The sequence below is a fragment of the Bison bison genome, unplaced genomic scaffold (genome assembly GCF_000754665.1).
Source record: "Bison bison bison isolate TAMUID 2011002044 unplaced genomic scaffold, Bison_UMD1.0 scf7180017864035, whole genome shotgun sequence".
NCBI lineage: Eukaryota > Metazoa > Chordata > Mammalia > Artiodactyla > Bovidae > Bison > Bison bison.
In genome coordinates, this window is record NW_011494607.1 from 16862565 (window position 1) to 16875477 (window position 12913).

Consider the following 12913-nt stretch of genomic DNA (forward strand, 5'->3'; position numbering starts at 1 on the left):
GATTAAAAACAATTACCTAATTGGTTTCTGTGGATTAGACATATTCACCTGTGAAAACAGCTGGAACTCTATTTACTTGTATTATCACATATATTGATCCCTGAAAAGTTGGATTTTTAATTGTTAAATTTCACAGAAATATAAACACTTTATTGTACGTTATGTATTTTGGCAAAGACTCATTCCTAAAAGCTGAAGGAATTGGTGATGTCAAAGAGAATAGACAGAACTCAGGAAATCCCATGGGGAATTATAATCTGTCACTCACAGAAGCTCACATTTTCCTATGGAGAATTTGTTCAATACATCCACAGGCTGGGTCATGCTAACAATACAATTTTTTAAAAAGCCAAAATTCAGAGAGAATAATTGTCACAGACAGAAAAAAAATGGCAGGCATGGTCAAAACATTCATATTCTGAAACTATCTCAAAAGCCAGAAAACATAACAATGTGTTTTGAAAGCCTAACTTTTTAAAGGTGATGATCTTAACTCTTCCGATAAAATAAAATAGGGTTTGCCCATACCTTGATCAATGGGAGAGAGGATACGAATTTTAGAACATAAAAGGTTATTTTATTTGCTTTGAAACTTTTAAGCATTTGCACTGTTACAAATTAGAATAGCTATCAGTGATTCAACATAAATGATTTCTAAGCACTTAATGCACTTTATTCAATTCTCCCAGTAACTCCAGGAAGCTAAACCAATTACACAGATGAGAAGACTGAAGCAAGAGGTGCTATTTGCCCAATGGCACATAATTAATAGAAGGAGGAGCCAGTATTTCAACTCATGCAGTCTGGTCCAAGAACTACACCCTTGACTAATTTCGCTCATTCTTGAATGAATATTACCTGTGAGAAGAAAACAAAAACTTCAAAAATTAAATGTAACAAATCAAACCTTAGTCTGGTTTTGATTTACAAATGCTCCTGTATTCGTAGTGGGAAGTTCTGATAGGTGTCCTATATACAAGAGTAACCCATGGAGCTCATCAACCAACACTGAGGGAAGCTGTGCCTCCAAAGTCTCGTAGGGATGGACAGGAACATGACTTTCAGCATTACGTACTTGCAGGGACCTAAAACATGATGAGATCCAAAAGGTAATTAGAGTCTGGATAAATTTGCATTCAGAAATTCATGTATTATTCGTACTACTCATCTGACAGCCTACCTGAAGATGAAAACTTTAACATAATGAAGAAATGTTACGCAGAGCTGCCTAATATTGTGTGCTTTGCAATGCAGCGTTGATATCTTCCCTAAAATCAAAATAGGTAACATTAATCACGGTTTAAAGAATCAGTGATCGGTGACAAAAAAATTCTATAAGCTGTATAAGCACAAATTCTCTATCTTTTCATTTGTTTCAACTGATTCTCACTATCCCCCTGCCCTCCCCCCACAAAAAAACTGCTCTTAAGGTCACCAGTGAAACCAAGGTTGGCCAATCTAATGGACACACCTGTCTTCAATTAACTTGCCCTTACAGAAGTATTCCCTACACCTGGTTCATTGATATCATATGCTGCCAGTCTTCCTTCCTCCTCACTTTCCTATAATTCTCATGTTTTCTCTGTTTTTGTTTTCTGGCTGACTCATTTTCCCCTAGAGTGGTTGAGTGTTTTGCACATAGTAACCACCCATATAATTTTTGCTGATGTAAATACTGAAGTAAGGGAAAGATGGCATGGGTTCAGGCTGAATGAAAAACAGGAATAAGTGATTAGGCAGCCTTATAAGTCATTATGAGTTTTGATTTCATTCTAATACAGTAGATGACTTTTCACTGGGTTCTGATTTAGGAGGAACAGGAATTGATATACATTTGAAGCAGATTTTGTACTCAAGATTATAGAAGGGCTAAGGGGGATGTGTTAAGAGACCTGTAGCAGTAATTAAAGAGATCACAGGAAAATGTATAGGTTGAAAGTATATTTTGATCATAAACCTACTGGGAATTTGATGGATTAGATATGAGTTTAAAGGAAATGAAAGAATCAAGAATGACTTATAGGCAACAGTTAGCACCAGGTAATAAGTAGAGAAAACATGGGCAGCATAAGCTGGTTTTGGAGCACATCATGGACGTACTTGGATTGAGCAATCCAAGGACAGATGTCAGGCAATTTGACATGCAAAGCCTGGAATGCAAAGGAGACTGGAATATTTCAACGTTTGGTGTTGTTACTATTTAGAAATAAAGTAACTGATGAGATGGTACATGTAGGAAAAGATATACAGAGAGGAGACTCCAGGAGCCTGATTATTAGCAATAGATCTGAGGTGGAAGGGGCTTCCCTGATAGTTCAGTTGCTAAAGAACCCGCCTGCAATGCAAGAGACTGTGGTTCAATTCCTGGGTCAGGAAGATCCACTGGAGAGGGGATAGGCTACCCACTCCAGTATTCCTGGGCTTCCCTTGTGACTCAGCTGGTAAAGAATCCTCCTGCAATGCGGGAGACCTGGGTTTGATCTCTGGGTTGGGAAGATCCCCTGGAGAAGGGAAAGGCTACTCACTCCAGTATTCTGGCCTGGAGAATTCTGTGGACTCTATAGTCCTGCTGCTGCTAAGTTGCTTCAGTCATGTCCCACTCTGTGCGATCTCTGTGAGATCCCCCATCCCTGGGATTCTCCAGGCCAAGAATACTGAAGTGGGTTGCCATTTCCTTCTCCAATGCATGAAAGTGAAAAGTCAAAGTGAAGTCACTCAGTCGTGTCCGACTCTTAGCGACCCCATGGACTGCAGCCCACCAGGCTCCTCCATCCATGGGATTTTCCAGATAAGAGTAATGGAGTGGGCTGCTATCGCCTTCTCGGACTCTATAGACCATGGGGTCACAAACAGTCAGACACGACTAAGCGACTTTCACTTTCACTTTTGAGGAGGAGCCAAAATAAAAGAGGCAGGAAAAGGAGGAAAAACAAAGCCCATTACCATAGGCAACGAATTATTATTCATATTAAACATAAAGAAAAACTTAATTTAAAATTTGTATTCAAATGAGTAAACATGGATACCATTTTGGCAAAACCAACATGAATATAAGTGTAAACATACTGTGCACGTATCTACATATCAACAAGTGCAATGCAATTCTACAGCTTAATTCTACTTTGCTTACAAAAGTCATAACAATCCCCCAGTGTCACAATTCTCAGCCCCAAAAGGCAGTACTCTTAAAAAAACAACTGCTATGAACTGCTGCATCTAGCCAAAATGGAGTAAAGGAAATCATACTTACTCATCTCTCATCTTAAACTTAAAAAAAAAAAAAAAAAATCCATAAAACAAGAGTTTTCAGGCATTGGACAAAGGCAACACAAGACTCCTAATTCAGAGAGATTAGTTCCAAGACTATACCAGCTTCCCACTAGAGACAGTTTCCAGGCTGCAGCACAGGGGCAGAGAATTCAGAGCCCAGATCACTGATTTGAGAAAACATGAGATCTGAGTTTAGGGAAGTCTAAATTTGCAGGGCAAAAGTACCAAAGAAGAAAAAAATGGCTACATAAAAAAGAACCTGGAGATGTGCAGAGGTCCCTTTTGAGTCTGACTAAGTACTGATCTGCAGGCCGGAGAAAAATACCAGAAAACAATTCCCTACAAAGCTTACGAAGATCAAGGAACAGTTTAAGTTCGCACTAGCAAGAATTTAAAAAAAGTAATAAATCAGAAAAAATCCTCAGAAGTCTTACTAGAGCTGAACATTAGACTTAACATTAGACTACAGGCTACTTTTTAAAAGTCCTAACAAAATTTACAAGCTTCAAAAAGATCCAATGGATTACAAGTACTCAACAATGAGCCAGAACAAAATTCAACAGTAGTTTTAGGAATACAAGAAAATTCAGAAAGCAGCAATGTAAAAGCTACAAAGTCCATCACACAAGAAAAAATTACTAAATGTTCAAAAAAGCGGAAGAATATATCCTAAAACTATGAGGAAAAAGTCAATACAAACAAACCTGGAAATGACAATGATGAAAGAATCTGTAGTTAAAGTTAAAAACAGCAGCTGTAGATATACTCCATATGTTAAAGACAGATTAAAAAAATATGAGAACAGAAATGGAAAACATAAAATCCAGATGAAATGTCTAGAGACAAAAAAATACAGTACCAAAAAGGGAGTAACATTAACAGCTATATTTAATACCAGGTGGCAGTACTCTTCAGAGAAGGCAATGGCACCCCACTCCAGTACTCTTGCCTGGAAAATCCCATGGACGGAGGGGCCTGGTGGGCTGCAGTCCATGGGGTCGCTAGGAGTCGGACACGACTGAGCGACTTCACTTTCACTCTTCACTTTCATGCATTGGAGAAGGAAATGGCAACCCACTCTAGTGTTCTTGCCTTGAGAATCCCAGGGACGGGGAAGCCTGGTTGGGCTGCTGTCTATGGGGTTGTACAGAGTCAGACACGACTGAAGCGACTTAGCAGCAGCAGCAGTAAAAAAAAAAATAAATAAATATATATATATATATATTATGTATACTATTCTGCCTCAACAGGAAAGCAATCCTTGGAGTATAATCAACGGGAGAACAAGAACCATGTGTACATCAGTAACTGACCCTAAGGGCTTTCTGGAGAGGGTTGAGGGCCAAGGGTTTACAGGAGTTTACTAACAAACCCCTGGTACAGCTTGCATGGGAGGGGAAAGCTGGTGTGTGTGTGCTGTGTGCTTAGTTGTGTCCAACTCTTTGCAATCTCATGGACTGTAGCCCACCAGGTTCATCTGTCCATGGAATTTTCCAGGCAAGAACAGTGGAGCGGGTTGCCATTTCCTACTTCAAAGGATCTTCCCAAGCCAAGGATCAAACCTGCGTCTCGTGCAGTGGCAGATTCCTTACCACTGCACCACCTGGGAAGCCCAAGCTGACGCAGGGATAGTCTTCAGTATTGCTAACCTGCCCAATAAACCGGTCATTGTTTTTTTTAAGCAACTAAAGGGGCCAAAATGTCAGCGTAACAAGTAACCGTTTCAACAAATGGCCCACTATAGTGATTTTAGGTCCATAACTGCTTTTCAAGGAATAATCCTGCATAATAAATGCCTTCCACAAACCCAATTTAATTAAGTCATTCTATATAGTAAAGGTATTTTTGCTGTTTTCACTACAATCTTGTAGAGGCTCCCCAGGGGTTTAAAAGTAAAATTGTGACTTTTTGGCACTGCTTACAAAGACACCTATAATTGCCTCCCTTCCAAAAATTAATTCCTAACATAGTCCAACTGACATAATCACCACTTACTCCCTTTTCTCCCAGCTTTTATGTTTTTATACACGTCAAATGTCTTTGTCACAAAGTTGTTTCACACCTGAACTCAGCCTATCCCCAACACTTGTCCATAAGCTTTTGCCTGACTAAGTCCTCCTCATCCTTGAAGCCCCAGATCTGGTATCATCCAGTGACGTGCACATACACAGATAAACCCCTCGGTTCCTGCAGCAACTTGCACATGTCTTTATCATTACACTTTTCCATTTGCCATGCCAATTATGCTTGTTTATCTGTTTTACTCAACTGCAAACTCTTCAGTAGCATAATTTTCCTCTTTGATTCATCAGCACCTTGCACATGAAGGAGGGACTTGGGTGGCAACAGAACAGGAATAGTCAAAATTTACTGAGGACCAACTGAGAAAAAAGAACGGCCCTGGCAGCAGACAACAATTAAGGCCATGAAGTTTCCTAATGAAATTAAACAGTCATACATTATCAAAAATAATCACACAAAGTCACTCCATGATTTTGGTGAAACAAGGAAAAACAACAAACCGCCTTAGTAATCATGTTTGACACAGAAACAGGGCACTACACAACCACGTGGAGACAAGGTCCAAGAACAGAATATCCTCCTCTTCCAGCTAAGATGACTATCGCTTCATCACTAACTAGAACCTACCCTTGCCTTCTTTTTGTTCCACCTTCTAAAAAAAAATTTTAAATTACCGTACGCTGTCACCAAGTTGCTCCAGCTTCTGAACAGCATCAAATCCAGAATAAAGCCTCTTAAACTCGACCCAAAATTAGTCTGCGCAAGCGCATACCCTACACAAACCCCTCCCTAATTCCGCTTGCTGAGAGGCCCCAACTGTTCCTCATGATGCGTTTCTCTCCCTTGCCTCCTAAGCTAATAAAACACTTTTTTGACCAAAGGTGTGTTTCGCATGATCTGTGGTTGCTGGGCATAACAACAGATCCTAAGCTAAGCACCTAATATGCATTATGCCATTTAGTCCTCACGAGAACTCAGTGAGGTGGGAACCTGGTGTGAGGCCTGCAATTTGCTAGGGCTGGAACCCAGGCTGACCACACAATCATGTTTCTGAAGACTATACTGAACTGAAACTGTTCAAAGGAGAGGCAGCTAGCCTGTACTGAAACACACTGCCCTTCAACTCCCTTCACTCCCTTAACTATACCAATTACCCCACAATAAAAACAAAAACGGAAAGCATCAAAGGTAAACAAGAAGCTGGCATGAGGTCTGGCACTTTACATTTTCACCACTCCCCACCCCCAAAGCAAGTTACTAACTCACTTCAGAGATGTTTGGCCTTAAATCAATTTTACTTGCAGATTTGGAAAAATACCATAAATTTCATACAGGAGCAAAATTTAAGTGTCATACTTTTTCTGAACACTAAATATAACTGTCTCCTGAACTTCTGAACTAACACTTCCTTCAAGTTATGATGATATCCAATGACACATCATAGACCCATGTACAAGTCACTGAAAGAGAGTCATTTCTCTTTGTCTTTAAACACACTTAAAACTTACCAAAATCACAGCTGGCCTGTAATAAGGTTTCCAAGTTGTATAGCTGTTGCCTAATTTAAAAAATTTAGGGTAAGAATTAGTTTTTGAACAGTTTAAAGTATGTAACAATTACTTACAGATAGTGTTTCCAAATCTTTTACACAGCTTCAATGCCTCTCATTCCTGAATAATGTTTGATGTTTCATGAATGTTTATTAGCATCACCTTCAGGGAGTAAACACTTTGAGAGAAGATAAAACATGCCTATGTCTGTCCTCCCAAAAACAACTAAGAGATACATTTATCTCAAAAATTAAATATAGATTTCAACATCAAGAAGATACTGTTTATATCTCTAAGAAGTTTAAGATAGTTACATTAAACATCCTATGTTAAAAGTAACATAAGGAAATGTTAAACTGTGTCATATAATTACACAATAGGAGTTCTGAAAAGGAACAGAATATGTAATGTAGACTAATTAGGGAAAATTTTAATTTATGATGTTCCACCTTAATTTCTCACAATAATCTTCTCTTGCCATTCTCTTCCTAGTTGCCTTTTTTAACTCCCTAAAGACGGAGCCATATTTATAACCTATGACCTGAATAAGACTAAACTCATTCTTTAAGATTATACAGAATCACTCAGACTGTTTTCCCAACAAAACATGTAACATGACACAGGTTCCATGGGATCAGGGTGAGAGGAGAAATCACTCAACCTTTCTATTTTCATTTAAATGTATCATGTATACATTCTTTTTTAATTATTTAAGTTTCAAGTATATAGCACTGTAATTCCACATCTATATACACTACCACATGATCACCATCACAAGTCTAATTACTCTCCATCACCATACAGTTGACTTGATTCACCTTTTTCACCGACATCCTCAACTCCTTCCCTCTGGTAACCACTAACTGGTTTTCTGTATCTATGAGTTTGTTTTATTGTTTGTTCATTTGCTTTATTTAGATTCCATGTGAAGTCATACAGTATTTGTCACTCTCTGGCTTATTTCACTATGTATAATACCCTTGAGGTCCATCCATGTTGCTGCAAATGGCAGGATTCCATTCGTTATTAAGTCTGAATGATATTCCATTGTGTATATATATGTATGTATATATAATTTTTAAAATGTATATATATATAAGTGTATACATACATACATGTAAAATTTCTTCATCCATTCATCCATCGAAGGACGCATAGGTTGTTTCTGTATCTTCATATCCTGACTACTAAAAATAATGCTATAATGAACACAGGAGATGAATCTATCTTTTCAAATTAGTGTTTCTATGTCCTTTGGATAAATACCCAGAAGTGGAATAGCTAGGTCATAGGGTAGTTCTATCTTAATTTTTTAAAACCTCCATACTATTTTCCATAGTGGCTGCAGCAATTTACATTCTCACCAACAGGGCACAAGGGTTCCCTTTTCTCCACATCTTCTTCATTTTGTTCTTTCTTTTCTTTTTGATACCAGTCAGATGTGACGTGACATCATTTCCTTAAGTCATGTTGAACATCCTTTTATGTGCCTGTTGGCTGTCTCTAACTATTCTTTAGAAAAATATCTATTCAGATTCTCTGCTCATTTTTTTCAGATTTTTGTTGTTGTTGTTGAGCTAAGTCAATACTAACCCCTTATATTAACCAAATATATGACTCGCAAAGAGTCGGACACGACTGAGCGACTGAACTGTCTGACTGCTGACTTGCAAATGCCTTCTCCCCTCCAGTAGGTTGCCTTTTCACTTTGATGATTGTTTGCTGTGCGTAGTTTTTTAGCTTGATGTAGTCACATTTATTTATTTTTTGCTTGTTTCCCTTGCCTTTGGAGTCAAAGCCAGAAAAACATTGCTAAGACTGATGTCAGTGAGATCACTGCCTTTATTTTCTTCTATATATTTTATTGTTTCAGGTCTTATATTCAAGCTTTTAATCCTGTTTGAGTTAATTTTTGTGTATAAGATGGTGGCCTGGTTTCAGTCTTTTACCTGTGATTGTCTAATTTTCCCAACAGCATTTATTGAAGAGACTGCCCTTTCTTTAATGTATGTTCTTTGCTCCTTTGCCAGTAATTAACTGTCTCTATTTAGGTGTAGATTTATTTCTGTTATCTCAATTCTGTTCCATTCATCTATATGTCTGTTTTTATGCCAATAACATGATATTTGTTTACCATACCTTGGTAATATAGTTTGAAATCAGAAAGTGTGATGACTCCCGCTTTGTTCTTCTTTCTCAGGATTGTTTTGGCTATTTGGGATCTTTTGTGCTTTCAGGTAAACTTTAGAATTACCATGTATACATTCTTAATGTATTTTGAGACAATACTTGCCTTTGATAAGTAACTCCAAATCTCAAATCTAAATTATGGACTGGGTTTTAAGTAATAATGAATCATTTCAATTTAATTAATTGTGATAATGAGTAATGTTTATTTATTTTTTTATAAGTTCATATTTTTAAGAGATATATACCAAAGTATTTAAGGGTGAGATGGCATGATACCTGGAATCTGCTTTAAAAATATTTAAGCCAAAGGTAGAGGGAAAGGGACAGAAGGAAATGTGATAAATCATGATGTTTATCATAACTGAGGGAAGGTATGTGAGGGTTCACTATACTATTCTCTCTATATTTGAGTATGTTTAAATTTTTCATTAACATTTTTTAATGTTGTCCAGATTAATTAATCATATTTCTATTATACAGTCTGAAAAGTCTGAGTTCATTCTCCAAAGATTACTGAAAAATTATGTCTATTAAGCAGTCCTAATGCTAGGAAAGACTGAGGACAGGAGAAGGGGGGTGACAAAGGATGAAGTGGTTGAATAGGATCATCGACTCAATGGACATGAGTTTGAGCAAACTACAGGACATAGAGAAGGACAGGGAGGCCTGGTGCGCTGCAGTCCACAGGGTCACAAACAGTCAGACAGGACTGAGCGACTAAACAACAAAAAGCAACAAAAGTATTTTTTTTTTCTTCCAAAGTTATGGTATACTTCAAAGCCTTAAATATTTGTTTTCAATAAATGATGTCAAATGTGTGTGTGTGTGTTCAGTCATGTCCAACTCTTTGTGACCCTATGTACTGTGGCCCACCAGGCTCCTCTGTCCATGAGATTTCCCAGGCAAGGATACTGGAGTGGGTTGCCATTTCCTCCTCCAGAGGATCTTCCAGACCCAAGGATTGAACCCATGTCTCCTGCGTCTCCTACATTGCAGGCAGATTCTTTACTACTGAGCCACTGCAGAAGTCCAATGTCAAATACAACAGAATAAAAATTCTGCAAAACCACTAAAAGAATAAACTCATTAAAACCATTACTCCATCAAGCATTACTGCTTAAGTGCTGTTACTGATAAGATAACCAGGTGAGCAGCAATCAAAATTCTATAGGTGTTTTTGTAATGTCAGTATTAGAAACCACCCAGAAATGTAACTTAAAACTGAATAGCAAAAAAAAAAAACAAAAAAAAACTGAACAGCATATTCACTCAATGGCAGTTTTTAAAAAAATACAAAACATACCTGAATAGATGAAAGAGAACTCTAGATGAATTCACTAATGCTGTTTCAGTAACCCACTCAATGCCAAATATTTCCACTGTATCCTCTTCAAAATTAGTTGGTAAAGGATCAAGATTCAAAATTACTCTGAAATAAAAATTCTGATTCAATTTCACAAAATGTATGCTATATCTCATACTATAGCAGGAGTTTCTGGCATTATATGAATCCGTATTACCCATGACATGTCAACAATAATGTTAAACGTCAGGTAATGCCTTGGTACCTTGTATCTCACTAATACTACAAATGAACTATATTAAGAATTCAACCCTGTATTATGATTTTTTAAAAGAAGAGGGTAACTAAAGAGCACTATAACTTGAGGGAAAAAGGTGGAACATACTTTCCATAGGGAACATACTTTCACCTGCATTCAACAGTGGTCTTCAGTTGTAGAGTTTCACCTTTTGAGGGGACATTTAATTTTTAAAACAGTTAAAGTTACTCTGAGCCATGTCTAAAGAAGGGCATAATCAAGTCGAATAACATCTTTTAAGGTCTGAAAGAAGGTACAATTGTAAAAATCAACAAAAATGGTTTCTGTTCTGAATAAAACTGCCTCAGCAGGTATTTCCAAAATATTTCAATAACAGGAGTTTTACTTAAATATGAATATACAACTGTTCAAGACAAGAGATTGGAAGGATAATATTTCTGTGAATTTACACAATCTAGAGCACTTACTTGAAAGTTAAAAAAAAGCTTAAAATAAAGACCTATAAGACTTCTGTACGTGTAAATATACAGAATTAGAAGACTCTGGAGCAACAAAAAAAATGTGCCACTTCAAAAAGCCCAGATAGTTTATAATTCACTCTAAGTAAAAGGTAAAACTAGTGTCCGGCTCCCTACTCCAAAGCTGAGGCAGCGGTGAGGTAAGAGAACAGCAGGTAGCAAGGAAATTATCCTTCCAAAAATCTTTCAGGTATGTGTATGCTCTAACAAGAAACCAACAGAACTATTAGCGTGCATCCGTATGGTAATTCGAGCCGATTTACAAAAACAGTGCCCGATGAACATTAAAGTTTAACTGACTGAAGTCTTAATTAAATAACATACCTAAACAGACTCCTAAACTCTGAATAGGGAAAAACAGTTTCCGATTTTTTTTAACCTACCGCTTAAGAGCTCCACTGGAAAGGTAGGACTCTCCAGAAAAATGTTTTCCTCCTCCTCTGTTGTCAAAATCACAAGAAAAGCAAGGGGGATTGCACCATTCTGTCTCTAGTTCCAGTTCCAAGCTGTCGGTCAGAAACGTGGACGCAGGGGGACAGTTATCCATTGTTCACCATTTCCTGAAATTTTTGGAGTTCATTAATGACTATCAGTAAGGGCTCCAAAGAAGTTGTGATGTGATTCCTGGAGGTGGGGAGGGCCGAGAAATTTGGGGTGACCTCAAAAAAGTTCCCCAAACGCCCCCCTCCCCAGCACACAGGAAAAAAACGAGAAGCGAAATAAATCCTCAATAAATATATACCCCCCCTCCCTCAACCCGCCCCTGCCCACCGACTCCCCTAGATCAAGGCTGTCAGATTTTAGACTGTGCCCCGGACTGGCTGTGGCAGTAACTTAAAAATCCCATCTACGTCAGACCCGTCAGTACAGGGTGAAGTGGGGGAGAAAAAAAATGTTGGCAGGACAGATTCAGCCTCAAGCCCAGAGCTCGACTAGACCTGCGACCTCCGCTAAGTTACTACACCGCACTGAGCCAGGTTCCCCGCAGTGCCGGAACTGCAAGCTCCCCGGCCGATGCCAGGCGTGGATCCAGAGGGCCCAGAGCAAATCTCCGGTCTCCCGACCTGGGCAAGTCCCGCCAGGTCCGCACAAGGCAGCGATCTGCGTGCGCCGACCACAGGGCGAGGGGATCCGGTGTCCTGCACACCCCGGCGCCCTTGGTTTGGTGCACGTCGTACCTACTCACTCTAAGATCCGTACCTACTCACCCGGAGATCCGCCCCGGCGGTCCCGGCCAGAGCCAGCGAGTCCGTGGGGGTCTAGATCACAAACAGACGAAATTCCCGCCAAGACGCCTGCGTTCAATGAGGGCGGGGCCACGGAGAAGCCCGCCCCCCGAGGTGCGCTCGCGAGATCTCTGAGGGACCCGTCGGAACTCCTCAAGTTCTCGCGAGAATCTTCCAGTCCAGGACTCCGTAAGGCTATTTGCATTTTTACTTCTTATTTTTTTCCCCCTCCCTTTGGTAGTTTTAATTGGTACTTTGGGCCGGAAGGCGGAACCTCACTTGAGAAGGAAACGGGCTGAGGTGAACGAGGTTTAGGGACCGCGGGGTTTGTAGTCTGGCCGAACTTAAGAAAAGAGCTCCACTGGAGCCAATCGCAAGCGGGTGTCTGAGGGCCGCGCCTGAGCCTCTAGTTGCTGGGCTAGTCCCAGCAGCTGCTTTGTCGAGGTCGTAGATGCCTTTGTTCATGGATGTGGACAAGGCAGGTGCAAAAATGAGGTTATTCCAGTGGGTGGAAACACTGAGTAGGTCACATGGAACTTGATTTCGGTATAAAAACTGTTGTGCGCCCCCCCGCC

At 39.4% G+C, this 12913-nt stretch overlaps 1 protein-coding gene and 1 long non-coding RNA gene across 2 annotated transcripts in view; one reads left to right on the forward strand and one right to left on the reverse strand.

The window, feature by feature from the left end:
- The window catches only part of MMS22L (MMS22-like, DNA repair protein), a 121678-nt gene extending 109262 nt beyond the window's left edge, over positions 1 to 12416 (reverse strand). The window contains exons 1-6 of the mRNA XM_010834759.1: positions 12321 to 12416; positions 11496 to 11672; positions 10336 to 10461; positions 6801 to 6850; positions 1181 to 1268; positions 908 to 1085 (exon numbers count right to left, since the gene is read on the reverse strand). Coding sequence (XP_010833061.1) covers positions 908 to 1085; positions 1181 to 1268; positions 6801 to 6850; positions 10336 to 10461; positions 11496 to 11659 — 606 coding nt within the window. The 5' untranslated portion in view covers positions 11660 to 11672; positions 12321 to 12416. The remainder of the gene's footprint in view (positions 1 to 907; positions 1086 to 1180; positions 1269 to 6800; positions 6851 to 10335; positions 10462 to 11495; positions 11673 to 12320) is intronic.
- Positions 12417 to 12462: 46 nt separating this feature from the next.
- Positions 12463 to 12913, forward strand: part of LOC104984804 — a 3475-nt gene continuing 3024 nt past the window's right edge. The window contains exon 1 of the long non-coding RNA XR_824788.1: positions 12463 to 12527. This is a non-coding gene — a long non-coding RNA (uncharacterized LOC104984804). The remainder of the gene's footprint in view (positions 12528 to 12913) is intronic.